The following is a 22,302-nucleotide window of genomic DNA, read 5'->3' on the forward strand; positions in this document are numbered from 1 at the left end:
GACACTATAGTCGTGGGACCAAAACTGCAAAAAACTCATCCTGGTGACGAGGTATCAACTTTTTGGGTATCAGTAGTTGAGAAAGTCTGCAATATATATATATATATATATATATATATATATATATATATATATATATATATATAAATTGATAATTGAATTATCTAAATATTTTAATTTTTAATTCAATTTCAATTATGTAGTTCAAAAGATAATTTCACTTTTAGTTTCACGACTTTTGATGTTCTATCATTTTAGTGTACAACATTAAAAAATTTTAATTTTTGTGCCTAACTTTGTTATTTTTATCAGTTTTGGTCCTTTCGACCAAAATGATGGCGAAATGTTGTCAGATTTTATATTTTTAGGAGTAAAATCATCATCCCAATGAAAAGATCTTTGATACCTAAATAAAACCATTGTAAAATCATATCTATGTGTGTTTTTTATCAATGAGAATAATAGGGAGGACGGGCAAAAACTAGACACAGATTTATGAGATTTATAACGTCGACGATTGAAAACCCTTTTTTTTTTCTCTCAATATGATTTTTCTTTTGTATAGATATTGAATATCTTTTCTTGGGATGACGATTTTGCCCCTAAAAAGATAAAATCCGACAACATTTCACGCGTCAATTTGGACGGAATTTTCAAAACTGATAAATATAACAAAGTTAGGCACCAAAATTGAAAATTTTTAAAATTGTACACCAAAACTGATAAGAGCTCAAAAGTTGTGGGACCAAAAGTGAAATTAATTCAAGTTCAAAAAATGTTCGTCATTTTAATTTTTTGTCAGGTATATCTGTTGTATTTATGGGCAGCTCAACTGGTCATAGAAGTGAAACTTTGGAAGAATGACCAAGGATCGAGTTTCACCAGCGGCAGTGTGGAAGCAATCTTTCAAAGTGAGGGGGGTTTCTTGTGCGCAGTGAGCAAAGGTTCCCCCGACTACTACTCCTCGAGTGAGCATTCCTCCGACTACTACTTTCTAGATTCTAGTGCCAACACCTCAAACTCGAGGAGGTAGTCCTTCATGGTTTATTATTGATGTGACAACCCAAAATTTTATTCTATAAATTCAGTTTTAAGAAATTCCATAATAGTCATTTTTCACTCCATAAAAATTTTTGTGATGAAATCGGTGTTTGAATAAATTATTTTGAATCACTTTTAAGTAAATTCAACACCGGGGCTTAATTTAAATCTAAAATCCTAGATTTTCGGATGCATTGCGTACTATGTTTTTGATCCAAAAGTCAATCTGAGTGAAACCGAGAGAAACATGAGGAACCTAAAACTAAGTGGTTGTCTAGAAAGTATTTTTGAAAAAATGCATTTTGACCCCAAAACTATTTTAAACCATGATTCTATACCTTGGTCCATGAAGCTTGGTGAACCACTAGACTCCACATCTCTTTGCCTGATATTTTTGCAAGCTAAGCTAAATTACCATTTTGCCACCCTCTAATCATTTGCAAGCTTCCTAGGGTTTTGGACCCTATATAAACATCACATTTGCCTTGCCATCTCTTGATTTCTTCATTTCCTCCTCCACTCCAAGTTTAATAACAGAGAAAGGAAAATCACAGTAAGATTTCATCTCATCCCTTCATCTCTTCCCTTAAGGTTTCATCTCTTAATTTTCTATCTCTGAGGTTGTCTTTAACTTAAGAATGTACCAATGTTGTTTGAGGAAATAGGTGGTGAAGGAGGGTAACATCTGAGAAAGAAAGAATAGGGAACCACACAAGAGAAAGAAGAGGAAACAACAAAGGTATAACCCCATGGATTCCCAATCTCTTTTTGACTCTGTGAAGTCACTGCTATGTAGTTAGAAATGTGTAGAAATGCTAGCATATTGTGTGTTTGAGCTATTAGGTAACTTGTTGATGTTGTATAATGTGTTGATGATGTTTTGGAAGTGGAAAATTGTCTGAAGTTGCTATACAAGTGAAGAAGAAGCCTCTGGTGCACAACACGGTGTGCACCAGATAGAAGTCACGGGCCTAGCCAACGGCCCACGAGGGGAGCCGCTGGCTAGAGCTGTGACGGGACGGCCCTAGGCAAGGGCCGTGGCCCTAGGCCATTGCCGAGGCGGTCCCAGGCAGCGGGGCTCCTCTAGCCTTGCCGCAAGCTCCATTGGTTTTGTCTGTGCAGTGGTCGGGCCCTTGTGGCTCAGCTACGTGTCGTCTCGAACCGGGTGTCACAGGCCCTTGTGGCTCGGTACCTTGGGGCAATCATGACGCACGTTTGGACTTTGATTTTGTTGAATTTGGTTTAGAAATGAGCATTATGTGATAGATTTGTGAAGCAATTGTGTTACAGTAATGTGTCCAGTGTATGAATTTGAGAAGTACCAGACTTGATCTTGCCTATGTGAGTTGCATGATATTATTTGATTGTCAAATTGGGAAGCATGAACATTAGTTGAATAAGTCTTGTTTGAAAAGCATGCCTAAGGTGTATGTTATGATTCATAGAGATTATTTGTCAAATTCCAAGTATTGAAGTGTACAGAGCATGTTAGTCTTGAATGTTATTATTCAAAGAATGAGTTTAAATTGAGCAATTTGAGTTCTAAATGCATGAGAATTATTTGCTAGTATTTGTCAGATTATGAATTTCAAGCATGATTATGTGTCCTTTGAGAGTTCACAGTAATATATAGAATTGAAGTATGTTGTACAGTAAATTGCATTCCAAGCATATCATGTTTTAGAAGTGCATAAGTGACCAACGTGAGCCTAAGTATTATTTTCCAAAACTCATGAGCATGTGGAAAGTCTTTATCTTGTTGCATTGAGAATTTGTTGAGAAGTGACATGCGTAAGTTTGCATAAGTAGAAGAGTTGCCTGAGATATATATACTATCTATATAAGTGAGATTTTGGAGGACCCGTTGGGACTATGTCCTTTCGGAGTAAAAGAGAAAGTAACAGACATTGCGATCCGACAGATTTAACATGTAACACGGTGTATTCCCACGTTACGAGGTTGGAGACTGCCCGCCAGGCTTGGAATCCTAGTTAGGGGGTGTGCACACTAAAAGTATGATACCTGATTCCACAGAGAAAGCAAGCAAGAAAGAAAGATTAAGAACCAAGAGAGTGGTTCTGTGGGCGAGTTGAGTATGTGGCCGGCTAGATTGCCGAGCCGGTTAGGTCTATTCACAATTCGTGAAGACCTACCTCCCCACGAGTTAGAGGTTCCATAGCTACGGATGTGGCGGATGCACGAGATTGCACCGTACGCTAGGGCTTCGCTGCGGCGGAGTACCTGCCTCGCACAAGAAGATAAACAAGAGGTATGAAAAAGTTTGAGCAAGAAAGAAATTGAGTCAAGAGACTCAAGAGAAAGAAAGTTAGTCATTGCGACTCTAAGAAAGAAAGAGCAAGCGAGTCCTTGTGGCTCTAAGAAACCTCCACAGAAAAGTATTCTATTTACAAACGAGTGTATAAGTATACTTATCTTATAGCATCTTATTGCATTTTAGTATAGTATTGCACGAGATTGCATAATGAGAATGTTTGCACTAGATTGCATATTGAGAATGATTACTCGAGATTGTATATTGAGTATGAATGCTTTAGTTGCATATTGATGTATGATATTTCTAGTTTGCATGATGAGAACTTGAAAGCATGAGAATAATTTCTTATTAATTGATAGCCTGAAATTGCTTGATGAGTTTATGTGTTAGCATGAGATTGTTATTGAAATGTTATACATGAGTGAGATTTTCTATGTTAAGTATGCGATAGTATGAGCATGTTGTTAGGTTTGATTTCGTTGAAGTATGCCTATTTGATATTTTAGGTTGTGAGCATATAGAAAGCTTTGTGGTTTATATCAAGGTTTTGTCTAAGTGATTGAGATTGCTTAATTTGGGAATGTGAACAAATGTTTTTCCAAAGTATATACTGTAGTATTTTACAGGGTTGAATGGGTTATACTTAGCTTCGTGCTAACGGGTGTTTTCTACTTGTCTATTGCAAAACCCCTTTCAGGTGGGCCCAGCTCTTGAGAGTGCTCGAGTTAGACTAGTGTAGTTAGTTGCTATGTAGTCTAAACTCTTTGATCTATTATCGTTGTTTTTGAGATTATGGATGTAGACATCTTTCATTTTGTTGGTGATAGACACTGGGGTACTTTTCCCCAAGTTACTTTAATGTAGTAAGTTATGAATGGTTAGTTCCTTTTGAGCTTGTGCAGTCACCGTGTATGATGATTGTGGCGGTAACATTCCTTATTCTATGGTTAGTAAATTAATGTTAATGATTAGTTGCTTTATTTAAGTTAAGTATTTAATTATAAGGTTTTAGAAATTTTGGGTGTTACAACTGACTCCTCTCCACCCAAGGCTACATCTCCCATGCAGATAAATTCACATGTTGCTTCTAAAACAAAGAATTAGATAGAAGATTATTTCTTCTGGGGTCCAGTAGATCAACCCAAGCAAGAGGCAAAGTAGTATGAGCACTTTTCCTCTCTTTCTCCCTTTCTCTCTCTAACTTGTGCAAACTGATAAAACCTTTTCTTTAAAATCTTCACCATATAATATTATGGTATTTGCTAAAGCAAGGTTGCATTTTGTGCATGTGCTTCACTGTTTTTAGTGCATTAAATTATCATGTGCATATTATTGGGAGGGAGAAAGATGAAGAATTATACACTATGTAGTTGAAATATGTGAACCTCCTTTCTTTTTCTTTTTTTTTTTCATGAAAGGAACATTTTGATGCGGAGCAGGTGCAGATCATTACGAGCCACTTATTGCTCACCCTTCGTCATTTTTCCAAGAAAAGGTTGCTCTGATACTTTAGGTAATTCATTAGTTTTAGAGAGACTGCGGAGTTAGCGGTTGAAGTAGAAGACGAAGACAATGCCATTCTTCAAAATTTTGTTTGGCTAGTTAAAAATTTGCATGCAAAGTTGTTAGAGGTTGAAGTACAAGTCGACCTCTTTTGGATGATAAGCTCCGCTCCACTTTGCCGTCTTAGCCCATCGTGGTTGGCAAGATAAGACCCATCCCTGTACACTTTGATAAGATCAATTGCTGCGTCGACGTTCAACTTCAGGTACCCGGCTGGTGATTTCTCCCAATGGACAGCACTGGTAACCACCAAGTTTCCTGGAACTTTAGAATGAAACTTCTGCCAAGCATCCAAAAACGAACATGCAGGGCCGGCCCTGGGTAAGTCTGCCCAGGGCCTTTGCACAAGGCCCCCAAATTTTGGGGGCCCCTTACTTTAATTTTTTTTTTTTTTATATATATAATACAGTATATGAGGCGGCATAAGCAGCATTAATTAGGACATTAGCCAATAGCCATTAAAATTAAAGAGGCAACCCTTTTGGGCTTTTCCTTCGGCGGATCAGAACAAGTGCGCAAAGCTGCAACCCTATTACTCTATTAGTAATTTAGTATAAATATAATAGTATTGGTAGCTTGAGTTCTTAAGCAAATCTCACCATTCACAAAGACTCAAACAGTAGCAACAGACGACAAATCAACAACAGGTAATTTAAATTATTAAATATTTCATAATTTTTGTTTATTATTTTATTTACCTGACTTAATAATTATGAATTCAGAATAATATATACAAGAATTTATTTCTTGATTAATTATTTATTTTAAATAAACTTTTATTTTTTTCTTTAAAATTTTATAATTATGTTTTCTAGAAAATATTCATTTGGGTTTGAGAAGTATAAAAAGAAAAGAAAAATTGAACAACTAACTCAATTTCAAAATGGAGCTCTCGAAAAATTCATTACAAAAGAAACTCAAGTTGATGTGCAAAAAGATGATGTCAATGAAAAATTGTTAGATGTTAATTTTCATATAGAAAATCAAGATGATTGTGAAATTGAGAAAAATTTAAACGGTAGTGTGCACAACGACGATAGGTATCACTGTGACAATGAAAATAATAAAAATATTGATAGTTGTTTAGATGATGTTGGTCACAATGATAAACCAAATGATTCGCTTTTATTTGACATATATATGATCCAAGAAATTGGGATGCCCTTGATTCTAAATTAATAGATATTTTTGTGAAAGATGGTCCTAAAAGAGATTTATCAATGAATAAAGGTCCTAAAGATAAATTCTTTAAAAGATTTTCGTCAGCATTTTGCACAAGATATTTGCCAAATAGAGAGAAGTGTGATCGAGATTGGCTTGTATATTCAAAAAACTTGACAAGGTGTTTTGTTTTTGTTGGCAAGATTTTTTAAAAAGGTATAGGAAAAGGTGAAATCTTACTTACGATCAAGTATGTTGCAAGAGAGACTTAATGAATTAGCTTTAATCTCTATTGAAAAATAAGATTTTGGAAGAATTTGATATCAAAAATTTAGTGGATGATTTTGCCTCTAAATGTGTACGGCGCATGTCACTTTTTAAATAAAATTTTAGATTTATTTTTATACAATATTTATATTTTAAATTTTCGACACTACTTTTTGAACAACTATTATATATATATATATATATATATATATATATATATATATATATATATATATATATATATATATATGTGGAAGGGATCAGGTGCATTTGTGACTTCTCGTGCGGTTGTGCGGTAGATTAATGTGCATGAGTCGTGTGCTTAATGTGCCTGAGATTTGTACTTAATGTGCGTGAGTTTTGTACTTAATGTGCCTGAGTATTGTGCTTAATGTGCGTGAAATTTGTGCTTAATGTGCGTGACTTAGTTCAAAATTATGAGCTCAGAAGGAAGCAGAACAGAAAGAGAAGGTGTGTGAAGCTTTTCTGATTGTGTGTGAATGAATGAATATATGTAAACGCACATATGACTGTTCTGATTTTATGTTAAAAACAAGACAAAATTTATTCCTCTCCCACTTCGAAACAAAAAACAAGAAGAAAATGCAGCAGTGGATGCGCATAATTTTCACAGCAGTGGATGAAGAACACACTCACGCACATTAAGCACACAACTCACGCATCTTAGGCACAAGACTCACACACCTTAAGTACAAAACTACGCACATTAACATTACACACCCGCGCACATTAAGTACAAATCTCAGGCACATTAAGCATAATACTCACGCACATTGAGTACAAACCTCACGCACATTAATCAACCGCACAACCGCACGAGAAAAAGAGGCCCAAATTAAAATATTGCACAGGACCCTAATTTTTATTGGAACAGCCTGCGAACATGCATGGAAATATATAGCCTTTGAGTCAGCTGCAATGTTATTCCACAACTTCTGGTTTCTGGCATTCCAGATGCTCTAACAGGAGGTCAGTAGTAGACAGAAGGAAGGTTGGTCCATTTTCTCCATGTGCCACTCCACCCAATCGCTAAAACAATACAAATTCCCAGTTTGGATACCAGAAAACTTCCTCCAGCATGTCAAGACAAATTCACAGTCAATGAATATGAGGGTGATGGACTCCCTGGACTCGCCACACAGAACACACCCCTCAGCACACTCAACCCTTTTAATTCGTAGAAGATCAGCCGTAGTGAGATGGTTCGCACAGCCCTGCCAAACAAATACCTTGATATTAGGTGGAAGAGGTAACTTCCAGTCCCAGATTTGTGTCCACGTCAAAGGCAACGTAGTGGTAGGTTCTTATTTTGGATTAGGTTTTAAATGTAGAAATACACTAAGCAGTTGAAATGACTATTTTATCTCTTTATTTAACATCCATTTAACCTTCATTTGACGGAAAGACCAAACATTGAAAAAAAATTTAATAATCAAGTGTCTAAATTGTTCAAATTAAAAGTCAGGGACCAATTGTGAAAAATCAATATAGTCGAATGACCATTGCTGGAATTAACTCATTTAAATTATGTAGTAGACATAATGTAGAAATGTAATGATTGGAAATTGATAAAGAAAAATGAATAAAAACTAAAATATCCTTGTATAATAATAATAGTAATAATAGTAGTAATAATAGTATTAATCCTATATATAATAAAGCTATATGGTCTTGTGAAAATTAAATGGTGATAATTAACATTTAATTTTCACAAGACCATAATAATATTGTTACTGTGAAAATTAAATGTTGATAATCAACATTTAATTTTCACAAAATCATAATAATATTGTTAATTATAATAACAACAACAACAACAACAACAACAACAACAACAACAACAATAATAATAATAATAATAATAATAATAATAATAATTGCAATAATAATAATTATGATAATAATTTCAACGGACAGTTTCTAATATATATATATATATATATATATATATATATATATATATATATATATATATATATATATATATATATATATATTTATTTATTTATTTATTTATTATACTAGTATTTGCGCCCGTGCGATGCACGGAATAGATTTGTTGTAATATATTAAGAATATTTGGATCGATATATAATTATTTAAATTAAAACATCAAATATTATATAGTTCAATTGAATATACGGGTTGGATCATTTATGTGTTTTTATATTATCATTGTATGAATTTAAGCAAATAATTGCTCAAATTAATAGCTAATGTGTAGATGTATGCATGTAGTGTTATAACTTTGGAGATTTTTTTGTATCATTGTTTAGTATTTTTTTTTTATAAATTATACAAATGTGTTCATTTTCTAGCAACTCAGTTATATGAATGAATTGTTATCTTAATTCATTTGTATGGAGGATATTTTTTTGTCTATACATATAGCAATTTTGTCATTTAAAAAATATAATATCAACGATTTTATTTACACATTGTTGAAACCTCTTTGTAGACGACATTGGTAGTAGCAACACAATCTTGTCCATCATCGTCTAGAGCTAACACCTTCAATTGATCAGGATGGGTGACTCGGTGAAAATATATAATGGTATAATATTAGTCAATTAGCGATCCTTTTATATTTTAAATAAATTAGTAATATCATATTCATTTTCAGTCAATTATTCTTTTGTATTTTTAGTCCATTAGAATATTACATGGAGTGATATTTTTACCTAATTTGTGTTCCATTTTTAATTGAGGATGTATAATATTATTATTGAAATATTTTTGTTCCATTTGTAATTTACCTTTACTATTGTTTAAAATATGCATTTACTATTTATGATGTAGAATATTATTATTGAAATATTGGCGTTCAATTTTAGTTTCCCTTCCATTTTAATTAAAATGCAATGGTCAAACCATTTATTTTTTCATATTAGTCAATTATGAATAATTTTTTATTAGCAGTCAATTATTAATATTCATTTCCTTTTAAATTTTCAATCCATTAGTAATATCATATTTATTTTCATCCAATTACTTCTCTTTTATTTTTAGTCAATTAATCAATTAGCGAACTAAAATATCAAATGCAATGATATTTTTATCAAATTTTCGTTTCATTTTTAATTGATGATTTAGAATATTATTATTGAAATATTTCCATTTCATTTTTTAATTTTCGCTACATTTTTAATTTACCTTTACTATTGTTTAAAATATGTCTTTAGTATTGATGATGTAGAATATTATTATTGAAGTATTTCCTTTTTATTTTTAATTTACCTTTACTTGATAGTGTAGAATATTATTATTGAAATATTTCCATTATATTGTTTAAAATTGTGTAAAATTTATGACATACTTGTGATTTGATGTATTATACTGTGTAATATTATTGTGAAAAATTAAAATGTAATGATCTGACCATTTTTTTTTTATATTTTAGTCAATTATGAATCTTTTCTTATTTTTAAACAATTGTTAATATTCATTTCCTTTTTCAATTAATCTAATGTTTGTTGTCAAGCACTTTGTGCTTAGATGGCATGTAGTGACCTCTCTTATGTGGGAAGTCATGAGATCAAGCCTTATTGAAGGTGTTGGTTGAGAAAATATGTTTGAATAGATATTTATTTATTTACCTAATTTTCATTCCATTTTTAATTGATAATATAGAATATTATTGTGAAATATTTTTGTTCTTTTTTTTTTTCATCATTTTTTTAATTTACCCGTACTATTTACTATTGTTTGGGCGATAAATCAAGTAAATAGAATTTTGTTTTTAATTATATTATAGATTTTTTTTCTTTTTCTATTGTTTGGGTGTGAAAGTAAGGAAGAAGGATTTTCTTTTTAATAATGGTATAGATTGAGAATCTTTTTATATTTACCTATTTAACTTATTATTATTAGTATTAAGTAGTGACTTTCGTTTCTTTTTCTATTTTTAGTGAATTAAGGATCCTTTTATATTTTTCTATTTTAATGTTAACTTTTAATTTTACTGATTATTATTAGTATTAATTATTCAGTGAATTCCATTTCATTTTCTATTTTTCGTAAATTATGAATCTTTTTTTTTTCAATTTTTTTTGTAGGATTATTTTTACTGTTATTTTTATTATGACCCCTTTTTTAAAAAAAAAAAAAAAAATCTTTCATTTTCATTGAATTAAGAATCCTTTTTTATTTTCAATTTTACTGATTATTATTAGTATTAATCAGTAAATTTCGTTTATTTTTCCATTTTTAGTGAAGTAAGGATCTTTTTTTTCTTCATATTTTACTGCTTATTTTCTGACTGATTATTATTACTATTAATTAATCAGTGAATTTCATTTCCTTTTCTATTTCTCGTGAATTAAGAAACTTTTTTTATTATTCTAATTTTTGGTAAAATTTTCTTTTTTTACTGTTATCCTTATTATGACTTTTTTTTTCACACCCTTACGTTTCTTTTTTCCATTTTCATTGAATTAAGACTCATTTTTTTTTACCAATTATTATTAGTCATAATCAGTAAATTCTGTTTATATTTTCATTTTTAGTGAATTAAGGATCTTTTTTTTACTGATTATTGTTAGTTTTAATTAATTAGTGACTCCCGTTTCCTGTTCTATTTTTTGTGAATTAAGGATCTTTTTTTCTATTTTACTACTAACTTTTTTACTAATTATTATTAGTATCATTAATTGGTATTTTTTTTTTATTGTTTGGGCGGGTAAGTAAGAAATGGGGGTTTAGTTTTTAAGAATAATATAGAATTTTAGTGAGTTAAGGATCCTTTTTATAGAATTCTCTTTCAATATTTAAATACATTAGCATAGTAATTACACCAAAGAAGGAAAGAAAAATTATTAGAATAATAGTATTTTTCACCCGTTCGATGCACATAATGGATTTGTTGTAATATATTAAGAATATTTGGATCAATATATAATTATTTAAATTAGAACATCAAATATTATATAGTGCAATTGAACATATGGTTTGGATTATCTATGTGTTTTGATGTTATCATTGCTTAAATTTGAGCAAATAATTGCTCAAATTAATAGCTAATGTGTAGATGTACGCATGCGGTGCTGTAATTTTGGAGATTTTATTTATCATTGTTTAGTAATTTTTTTTTTTTATAAATTAGTCAAATGTGCTCATTCTCAAGCAACTCAGTTATAGGAATGAATTACTATCTTAATTCATTTGTATGGAAGATATATATTTTTTTGTCTAGATATATAGCAAATTTGTCATTTAAAAAAATATCAACGATTGTATGTACACATTATTGAAACATCTTTCGACATTGGTAGTAGCAACACAATCTTGTCCATCATCGTCTATAGCTAACACCTTTAGTCCATCATGATGGGTAACTCGAGTGAAAATATATAATTGTAGAATATTAGTCAATTAGGGATTTTTTTTATATTTTAAGTAAGTTTGTAATATCATATTCATTTTCAGCCAATTATTCTTTTTTATTTTTAATCAATTAGTCAATTAGAATATCATATGCAATGATATTTTTACCTAATTTTCGTTCGAGTGTTAATTGATTATGTATAATATTATTATTGAAATATTTCCGTTGCATTTTTAATTTAATTTTATTATTGTTTAAAATATGTCTTTATTATCTATGATGTAGAATATTATTGTTGAAATATTTCCGTCAAATTTTAGTTTCCATCAATTTTTAATTAAAATGCAATGATCTAACCATTTATTTTTTTCATATTAGTTAATTATAGATAATTTTTTATTTGCAGTCAACTATTAATATTCATTTCATTTTATATTTTCAGTTAATTAGTAATATCATATTCATTTTCAGCCAATTATTCTTTTTTATTTTCAGTCAATTGGTCAATTAGAATATCAGATGTAGTGATATTTTACCCAATTTTCGTTCCATTTTTAATTGATGATGTAGAATATTATTATTAAAATATTTCTGTTTCATTTTTAATTTTCATTGCATTTTTAATTTAACTTTATTATTGATTAGAATATGGCTTTATTATTGATGATGTAGAATATTGTTATTTAAATATTTCCTTTTCATTTTTAATTTACGTTTACTTGATGATGTAAAATATTATTATTGAAATATTTCTGTTCCATTTTTAAAATTGTGAAAGATTTATGACATAATTATGGTTTGATGTACTATATTGTGTAATATTATTGTAAAAAATTAAAATGTAATAATTTGACCATTTCCCTTTTTCATTTTAGTCAATTATGGGTCATTTTTTATTTTTAGTCAATTATAAATATTTATTTCCTTTTTTCAATTAACCTAATTTATGTTCCTTTTTCCATTTTTAATTTTCAGTCAATTATTAATATTCAGTTATTTTTTCAGTTTACCTAATTTCCATTCCATTTTTAACGGATGATGTAGAATATTATTGTGAAATATTTATGTTCTTTTTTTCCATTCTTTTTTTAAAATTTACCTTTACTATTTACTATTGTTTGGGTGAAAAATCAAGTAAATAGGATTTTTTTTTTTAATTATAGTATAGATTGACTCATTTACGAATTGGTTCAATAAATCGTAAATATTACAAATTGTTTGGTCAAAAAATAAGCTTTATCTAATTATATCTATAATAAATTATATATATATATATATATATATATATATATATATATATATATATATATATATATATATATATATATATATATTATTTAATAGATTAGAAATTATAAAAATAAAAAATGATTAAATTGTGTAAAGTATATCAGGGAATATTACGGATTATTTGCTTAGAGGAATTACTTACTGAAAAAAATGTAGTGAATTATTATATTAAAAGTAGCAAAAAATTGTGTATATAAATTAATAAATTAGTTGTATAAATTAAAAATGAAAAAACAGGAAACACATACTTAAAATTAGATTTCTAACTTATTTAATTTTCAGAATTTCGGAATAAATTTGTAATTGTATATAGTAAGGTAAGAATAATTCTTATGCAATATACGATTTGACAACTCAATTAATATTAAGATTTCGTGCAATGAACATGTATATCATATTGTGTACTCATTTGAACGGTAATTTATTTTTATACAGTAATTATGCATAATAAATTAATATTATGCTAATTAATAACTAATAAAATTTATTATTAATTTGACCATTAAAATTAGTCTGGATGATAAAAAACATATATGAATTGGTTCAATAAATCATAAATATTACCAATTGTTTGGTTAGAAAATAATCATTATCAAATTAAAATTGATTAATTTGACAAATTATACTTAAGATAAATATTACAGATTATTTACTTATATAAAAATTTTATTGAATTATTATTTTATAATAAGGAGTGAAAAATTATATATATATATATATATATATATATATATATATATATATATATATATATATATATATATATATATACCATATTGGTTATTGGTTATATACCATATTATGGATTTACGTCCATATGAGAATATGAAAAGAATAAATGTACAACCTAATTAATACTACGTATTACATAATATCATACCTAATATTACTATATATAATACCATACGTAATTATTATTTTTAATACCATGCATACAATTACCATACATACTTGAATTGGTTATCAATATAGATTTCTTAAATTAAATTGGTTATAAATCATATTATAGTATTACGTCCATATGAAATAATATTAACATACATAAAATTACCATACATACTTGTTAATATTTAGATTTATTAAATTGGTTACAATTCATATTATGATAAAATAATTCTTATGCAATATACGATTTGGAAACTCAATGAATATTAAGATTCCGTGCAATGAAAATATATTCCATCATGTGTACTCATTTGACCAAAAATATGAAGGTTGGTTCAATAAATCGTAAATATTACTAATTGTTTGGTTAGAGAATAATCTTTATCAAAAAAAATTTAAATAATTAAATCTCTATCATATTCATATCCTGTTGCTTTAGGCTTTTGTCAAGGAGCACTACTCACGATCCTCAACACATTGCCATGGCTCCAAATCCTTGTGTTACTCCTATTGGTGCTGGAAGGACCGTCACATCAGGAAAAAAAAATTATTAATAGTCCAAACTCATTCAATGATGTCCCCTCTCATGCAAATGACCTGCAGATCTAGTTGCTCAGAGTCCACTAATAATCAGATGGTCAATTTTTTTTCTATCACTATGAATAGTGCATTACTTAATCTTGCCCAGAGTCCAATAATAAACAACTTTTAATGGATTGAGATAAGGTATTAGAGAAATACCTTTTAATGGGTTGAGCAAACTCGTCCAGATTAATGATGAAGAAGATCAGATGATATATATGATCAATATAATCATAGTTTATATAATATATGTAGATAGATTTTAAATTTCACCAATGGTATATATGATTTTCTATTCTTTATTAAAAAAAAAAGAGTTGAAAAAGGATACAGAGATTTACCAAATGTGTAGGTGTAGTGCAACAGCTCTTCTAGATACGCAGAGAATATGGGTCTTGTTCCTCCTCTTCTTGAAGGTCCCTGTTCTCTACACCATTGCTATGAAGTTGCAGAGAATATTCCCTTAGGTTCTTCGTAACTTGGTACTGTTTGTATTGAAGAGAATGTGATGTATATATAGGTGTTTAGATATGATTAAGGGTAACATTTATGGTTTTTATTATATTACCAATTACCAATTAAAATTAGAGTTACAATTTTACATTTGCTTACCAAAAAATTATATATAGATACTTAATTTATATTTGAAGAATATATTTACCTAATTTACTTTATATACAGTAATAAGTATGTCTACACATAAATGAATAATATATAATATATAATTTCAATATTTTGATAATTAATTAAATTAGAAAATTAGGATATTATATAAATGCCGCTAAGTTTTGGGGGAAAATTTGTATGGTTTTTATATTATTATTATTATTTTTTATTTTATTTTATTATGCTTACATTATTTCATAAGATTTTTATTATATTTGAACAATAATATTTTCAATTATATTATAGAATATAATACCATACATAATATTACCAATTATGTAATATAACAATTAATAGATTTATTTAATTTCCATTTGACATTTACTTACCAAATAAACTTTACTACAAAAGTTTTGGGGGGAAAATTTGTTAGGAGGATTTTACTTTTATATTATATAGAATACAGATATAGATTATAGAATATAATACCATACATAATATTACCAATTATGTAATATAACAATTAATAGATTTATTTAATTTCCATTTGATATTTACTTACCAAATAAACTTTACTACAAAAGTTTTGGGGGGAAAATTTGTTAGGAGGATTTTACTTTTATATTATATAGATTTATTTATTATATTTATTTATATTTCAATTTCTACTGGCAAATTATTGTGTGAACGATGATCCACATAATTGTATGGATCATGAATATCAAATACATTTTTAATATATTAAAAATACATTATTTTTATATTGAAAGTACCATACATACATATATAATGTACCATTAGTATATTTAAAATATACTTTTTATTGCATGCAACCCCAAAGTTCATAAGTTTGAAATTAATATATGGCATAGCTAGGCGGCCTAATATTTAAGATTGTTGATGTGCATATTGAGGACTACGGAGACAAAGATGCGTTATTCGTGGATTCATCGGATACTATTCAACAATACTCTCCAACTTAATTGACGTGAAGTGGCTTAGTAACATTAAGATTATATTCTCGAATTATTAGTTCTCATCTTTTATTGATTACACACTTAATTCGATAGTATTTGGAAGAAAAAATCAATGTTCGAACTAAGATTGTGATTTTGATCTTTAAAGGTCAATTGTATGTTGCTACATCTAGAGTTAGAAATCTCAAAGGTCTAAAAATTTTGATCCGTGATGACTTTAAAATTGTAATTCAATTACTATTGTAGTTTACTAAGTTCTTAAAAATTTGTAATATTAAATACTATGTGCTAAAATTTTAATATAGTTTAAGATTTGTAGTAATCACCCACCTTAAATATTATTTTAATTGTAAATATATTTATGTTCATAATTTTATCATAGGAATTCACACATAATAATTATTAAATAACAAAAATTTTATATATGAATAAACCTCATATAGGGTATATTTTTATAACATATTTTCCGTGCATCGCACGGGACAAATACTAGTAATAATAATAACAATAATAATATTAATAATAATAATAATAATAATAATAATAATAATAAGGGTAAAATGGTAATTCACATTGAATTACAATTCCCCACAAGGTGAAATTACAATTCCTAATTATGGTTAAAGGGAATTGCAATTCAATAAAATTTGATAGGAATAAAATTATAATCCTATCCTACCAAACACCCCATTAAAGATAGGATTTCAGCTTAAGTTATTAATAACCAATTATTAAAACTGATATTAACAGCATGTTAAAGACAACATGTTAATAACAGCCCTAATTAACATAATCACTCTACAGGGTCACACATCATTGCAGCAACCAAGCAAAACATTCAATTAAAGCTTCAAGCACCTTGTGCTTAGATAACACCTCTGTAGCTTCCCTTTAAGAAAGGTCACAGGATCGAACACCGGTGGTGCGGTCTTGACTCTTTGAGCTGTAATAGATAGAGAAAATATAAAGCAAATACTAAATTGTAATAGAGTCAATACTACTAAAAAATAAAATTAAAGCTAACCGATTGATATTCATTAATTTCAATTATATTAATTATGTCTTATTAATCTTTAGGGAAAACAACATTTTTAGCCTCTGAATTATTTCACATTTAAAATTTGATCTTTATAAATTAATTTAAACAAATTTAGTTCTTTAATTGCTCATAATATTGCAATTTTAGCCCATAGTCTTATATAATTGTCAAAGTTCATTAAAATGAAGTTATTTTTATTATTTAGAATTAATATTCACTATTAAAAATAATATTCTTGTGTAGAGAGTAAAATTTTAATCATGGATATTGATTCTAAATAACAAAAATAACTTCATAAAAAAGAGTTTTATAACAAAATTTAATAATTTTATAACAATAAGGACTAAAAATACAACACAGTGAACAATTAAAGGAATAAATATATTCAAATCAGGGGCAAATTTCCAAAAATAAAATAATTAAATGACCAAAAATGTTATTTTTCCTAATCTTTATGAATATTAATTGAAAATTGACTACCGCTCACTTTTATCGATATTTACTAATTTATCGCCTCACTCTTCCTAATTTGATATTTAAAAAAAAAATTTCCTTAAATCATCCAAAAAGACAACCTAATCTGAAGCCTCTCCATAAGGGCAAAAGGTTAGTATCTCTCAATTCACATATGAAGATTTTCTCTTTTATTGACAAAAGTAGGAAAATTAGTATTAATTCGCATGTGAGTGGTCGGAAAATTAGTATTAATTCGCATGTGAGTTGTCGACAATAAGGTGAAGGTACATTCAAATTTTTTGGAAATAAATTTCATATATTTATATACTTAAAATAGTTAAATTAATGGGTAAATGAAAATTATTTAAAAAGATATACCAATAAAGTTGGAAAAATATTTTAAAAGGGTTGGAAAGCATAGTTTAGGAAATTAAATATTTTCCAATAATATAAAGGTGCATCCAAATGGTGTTGATATTTTGACAATGTTGAGGAGAAATGCAAGAAGCAGCACAGATCGGGTCAATATGAAATATACAAAGTAATACTTATACTAAAAAATGTAATATTAATCATAAATAAAATGTTTGTTATTAATAAAGAAAAATGATATACTTTGAAAAAAAAATACCACAGTAATATTTATGAGAAAAATGTAATACTTTTAAATTAAAATAGAAGTATTACATTTTTCTTCAAAAATATTACAATTTCTCATATAAGTAACACTTTATTTTTGATTAGTCCTGATTAATATTACATTTTTATATTTGACACAACCCTCTCACGGATGTTCGTGAAACGGTTCCACACAAGTTTTTACCCAACTCGCAGATTGATGGAAGATGAAAATTTGATGAAAAATATGAATACAAAGCAATCCAAGATTGAATTTCTAATCTTTTATTTCCCATGACAGAATACCATCATCACATATTTCTACTGATACAGTATACATAACAGCAATGTAAAACAGGAAGATCCATGTCCCATTACCTCTATCAGGGAATAGGGAATATATATTTAAAGATATATAGGTATACAATCAAATTTCTATTCCTAACTTGCTTATCCCTCCTAGGCCCTAGCAGTGTGGTTATGAGCCAGCCCCCAATTATTTCTTCCTTCATCCCTGCCTTTATCAGGCGTTAATCAATCATCAAAATAATACATTGTTCAACGACGAGCACCTTATAAACTTACTTGTGTTGGGTAGGCACTAGATGCAGTGCTTCATGTCAAAATCCTTATCTGACAACAACCCATTATTGATGAGATTATGGAGTCGCTTAGCACCTGGGCCGGGCTTCAACGATGTTATATTTGTGATAGTGTAAGGTGAGGAGGTTGAATTTGTATCCCCGCCATCAAACCAACTACCAGGCACGTAACCATCAGGTTTGCGACCCAGAAGTTGAGAGTCGATCTTATCAAGAACACTTTCGTTCCTGCCAAACTTTCTGGCGAATGGGGCATTGCTGTCTACCATTCTCTGGTAATCGTTGACAGTGAGGTAATGCGGATGTTGTTTCGGGGGGTTGTCCCAGGATATGAAATGGAGGTCGTGGTTCACAGTGGTGTTCCGGAATTCATCTGCATTGCATATCACCGTGTGGAAATATCCTTCTGGGGATGAAAGAAAGTTGGCATAATACATCAACACTATCCTTGGGAGGTTGTCCCACCCCCACAGACAGTATTCGATAAAGGGTCTAGACAGCATCATCCAAGCAGACCCTAAGTAGAAACAAAACCAGTACGAATACTTAAATTACCATGAAATAAAAGTCTAATCATCTTCAAACTTTGCTTTTTTTTTTTTTTTTTTGGTAGTACACTCTAACCTATACCTATTTATAGTATCCGTTCAACAATTATGTCAACCCTAAACGCAAGTTGACACGTGGTTCCTATGTTCTTAATGAATGACGGGCTTTAATACCATGTTATAAGATTGGGCACGACCATAATGCACATTGGACAAATCACACTAAAAAACAAAATCCAATCCATTAGCTAGTCTAACACATGGCCTTATAAACCCATATATTCTCTCTTATATTTTCAGTGTGGACTCTTAATAGACTTAAACTCAAATCAACGGAGGAAATCAATCTTCTATTTGAATCCAGATGCTTTCTTATAGACTCGTTAGTAATATATCATTCCTCCACAAGCAATGCAAAAAATCACTTTGGCAGATATTTTGGATACAAGATGATACTCAATATGCCTGTTAGCTCCAGGGAAAAGCATTTTTCCAATAAAGTCATACAAGGAAAACAAGAAAGAAGATGGGTTCCAGCGAGCATGATTGGATGCAAAGTTAGAGGAACCACGCACCTGTGAAAAGTTTATAGGCTGATGGTACGCTTCTTTTCTCCGAGACCCAGAAGACATCTGACTTCTTCAGGCTATAGAGTGCTGGATCAATTATTAAAGGCTTGGCTCTATGATACCTAGAATGTCAAATGACCAATCTACAAATGAGCCACCACACTAGACCAAATCACATCACATCTCAACTTACTAGAAAATACGTCAGTTTATCAAAGGGCAAATTGAGCTACTATACGTACTCCTTCCATCCAATGTCACTGGTATGCTCAATAAAATTAAGATCTCTTGGAATAGTTGACAGCGTGTGAAGCATATCTGTTGAACACAATACAAGGTAAATCTTGCTAGTCAATTTAGTCGAACAAGTAGTCAAAAATGGTAAATTTAGTCATTTGTGAATAAACTTGAGCTAACCCACTAGTAACAATTTGTTTTTCAGATACCCAAGTACCAGAATTACAATCACGAGTTAACAAGAAATCAGTTATCAAGTGTTCAACCAAATCCCGAAAATGAAACTTTTGCAAGTAAAACAGGACTAACCCCGCACCTATTACAATTTACAAGAGAGGTCCAAAATGATAGGATTAGCTCAAGAACTAATAAATGCAAGTCTTATGACTGAAATCCCAAAATGTAATAACTAAGTAGCAGAAATTACTTGCCAACAATTATCATAGAACACCCATTCACACTGCCAATTATAGCAAGGCCCCTTTCCTCCAAATGAAAGAAATCAGAGAGAACCGGGTAACCCCAGCCAAGTTGGCAAGAGATCCAAGCTTGTAACCACAAAGTCACGAGTTCAAATCCTTGCCCCCTTGGTTTGAACCGGTTCCTTGGCGGGTTAGGATCACAAGGCCGGGTTTACTCACACGTCATCCAAAGAAATAAGAGAGAAATCAGAAAGTTTAATATTAGCAGCTAATCACATATAAATATGGAGTATATATATATATATATATATATTATATCTAAGTTCATTTAATTCCACAAATATTGGGAGTTAATAAGTAGAAGCTAAAAGTATTGGAAGCCATAGCAGATTACAAGAAATCAGTAACTGGGGATCATAGCAATAGCAAACAGAGTATTAAACACAATTGCTAGAAATCAAATATATAAATCGAATTCAAGAATCATTGAAGCATGAAATACACATACATACCATCTTGAGTGACCAAAGGGTAATCAGAGGCACTGAGATTGATGAACCAATCCCATTCACCCCCTTCCTTGAGCAAAATAGCAGCACCATGAAGGGTATTGGTAACCATAGTAGGCCCTCTGTAAGTGACCAAGTTAGATCTAACGATCACCCTCACATTCCCAACCTCTGCAAACAAAGGCTCACTCTTAACAAACTTCACCAGCTCCACCCTCTCCTCAGCCGGTGCCTCCAAGTCCAAGTGAACTACATACTGGTTCAGTGGATGGTACAGAGCCTTCAATGTCCTCTTCAAGCTCTCCCCATCCCCGCTAGACCCAGAGATCAAGTATGCCAGTCTGGGCAATCTTGAACTGGGCCGAGTATCAGGTAAACGCAGCTTGGATTCAACAAAGACTGGAACTTTGGGGGGCTTTTCTGGGGACTGGTGAAATGGATTTGCGGAGAAGAGTGTGAAAAGGATGAGAACTGAAGAGATTAAGAGAGCAAAAACAAGAGGAAGCAGCCATTTCGTTTTCTTCTTCAGTGGGTTTGTGACTTCCATTAGCATTATTATCACTTGGGTAGGTTGATTCCTAGCTTTTCACAGATTAATAGGAGCATTGTCTGTTGAACAATGCCTTCTGTGTGCTCCTATATTGCTTAAAGATTGTGGGATTTGTGTGTGGTGTAAAGTTGAAAGAGGAAAAAAAAAAAGAAGAAGAAAATGGGTTGGGATGGGATGGTGTTATTGCGTAGGTTGTGCAGCACCGCAGGTCACGGAATCTATGAAATATCATTGATTTACTGGTACACTGTTGCTGTTCAAATTCTAAATTACTCCGGACTTGTGTCTGTGTTAATTCTTTTTTATGTGTAATTAAAGTAATCTAATCTTTAATTTGAGTTGATAATGATGAATGCTGTTTGGATCTTGAGAAGGTGCAGGCCCGCGATAGGTAGTGCGGTAACACTCCACTTTCTTCATTTTGTCCGCAAATCACAAATCATTAATGGGTTTTCTAATATGAGTCTACCGTGGATTAGAAGGAACTCATCCATCCTTATTCAAAGTCTCAAAAATTAAGGACTGGATCTTTCATTTTGGGTATGAAGCACCCTTAAATATCCAAGTAAGCTATTTTACCTAAAAAAAAGTGCTTACAATTTAACAAGTGGATTAGTCATTGTGTCCGACGATGAAAATCAGGGTATACTCAAAAAAAAAAAAAAATTAATGAATTTTCTCTAATGGCATGACAAAATGTTCATTTGTGTTTGCATAATTTAGGGGTGTAAACGAATCGAATCGAGTCAAATATCTCAGTA

At 30.0% G+C, this 22,302-nt stretch overlaps 1 protein-coding gene across 1 annotated transcript; it reads right to left on the reverse strand.

Moving 5' to 3' along the window:
* Positions 1-18,368: 18,368 nt before the first annotated feature.
* On the reverse strand, positions 18,369-21,767 carry LOC109156430 (beta-glucuronosyltransferase GlcAT14B-like). The gene is made up of 4 exons (XM_019304298.1): positions 20,995-21,767; positions 20,066-20,141; positions 19,830-19,945; positions 18,369-19,223 (listed from the first exon to the last, which is right to left on the reverse strand). The coding sequence occupies exons 1-4, from the start codon at positions 21,542-21,544 to the stop codon at positions 18,706-18,708; spliced, it is 1,260 nt and encodes a 419-aa protein (XP_019159843.1). The 5' UTR covers positions 21,545-21,767; the 3' UTR covers positions 18,369-18,705.
* Between the last annotated feature and the right edge of the window lie 535 nt (positions 21,768-22,302).

This window comes from Ipomoea nil, unplaced genomic scaffold (assembly GCF_001879475.1).
Source record: "Ipomoea nil cultivar Tokyo-kokei standard unplaced genomic scaffold, Asagao_1.1 scaffold0276, whole genome shotgun sequence".
Classification (NCBI taxonomy): domain Eukaryota; kingdom Viridiplantae; phylum Streptophyta; class Magnoliopsida; order Solanales; family Convolvulaceae; genus Ipomoea; species Ipomoea nil.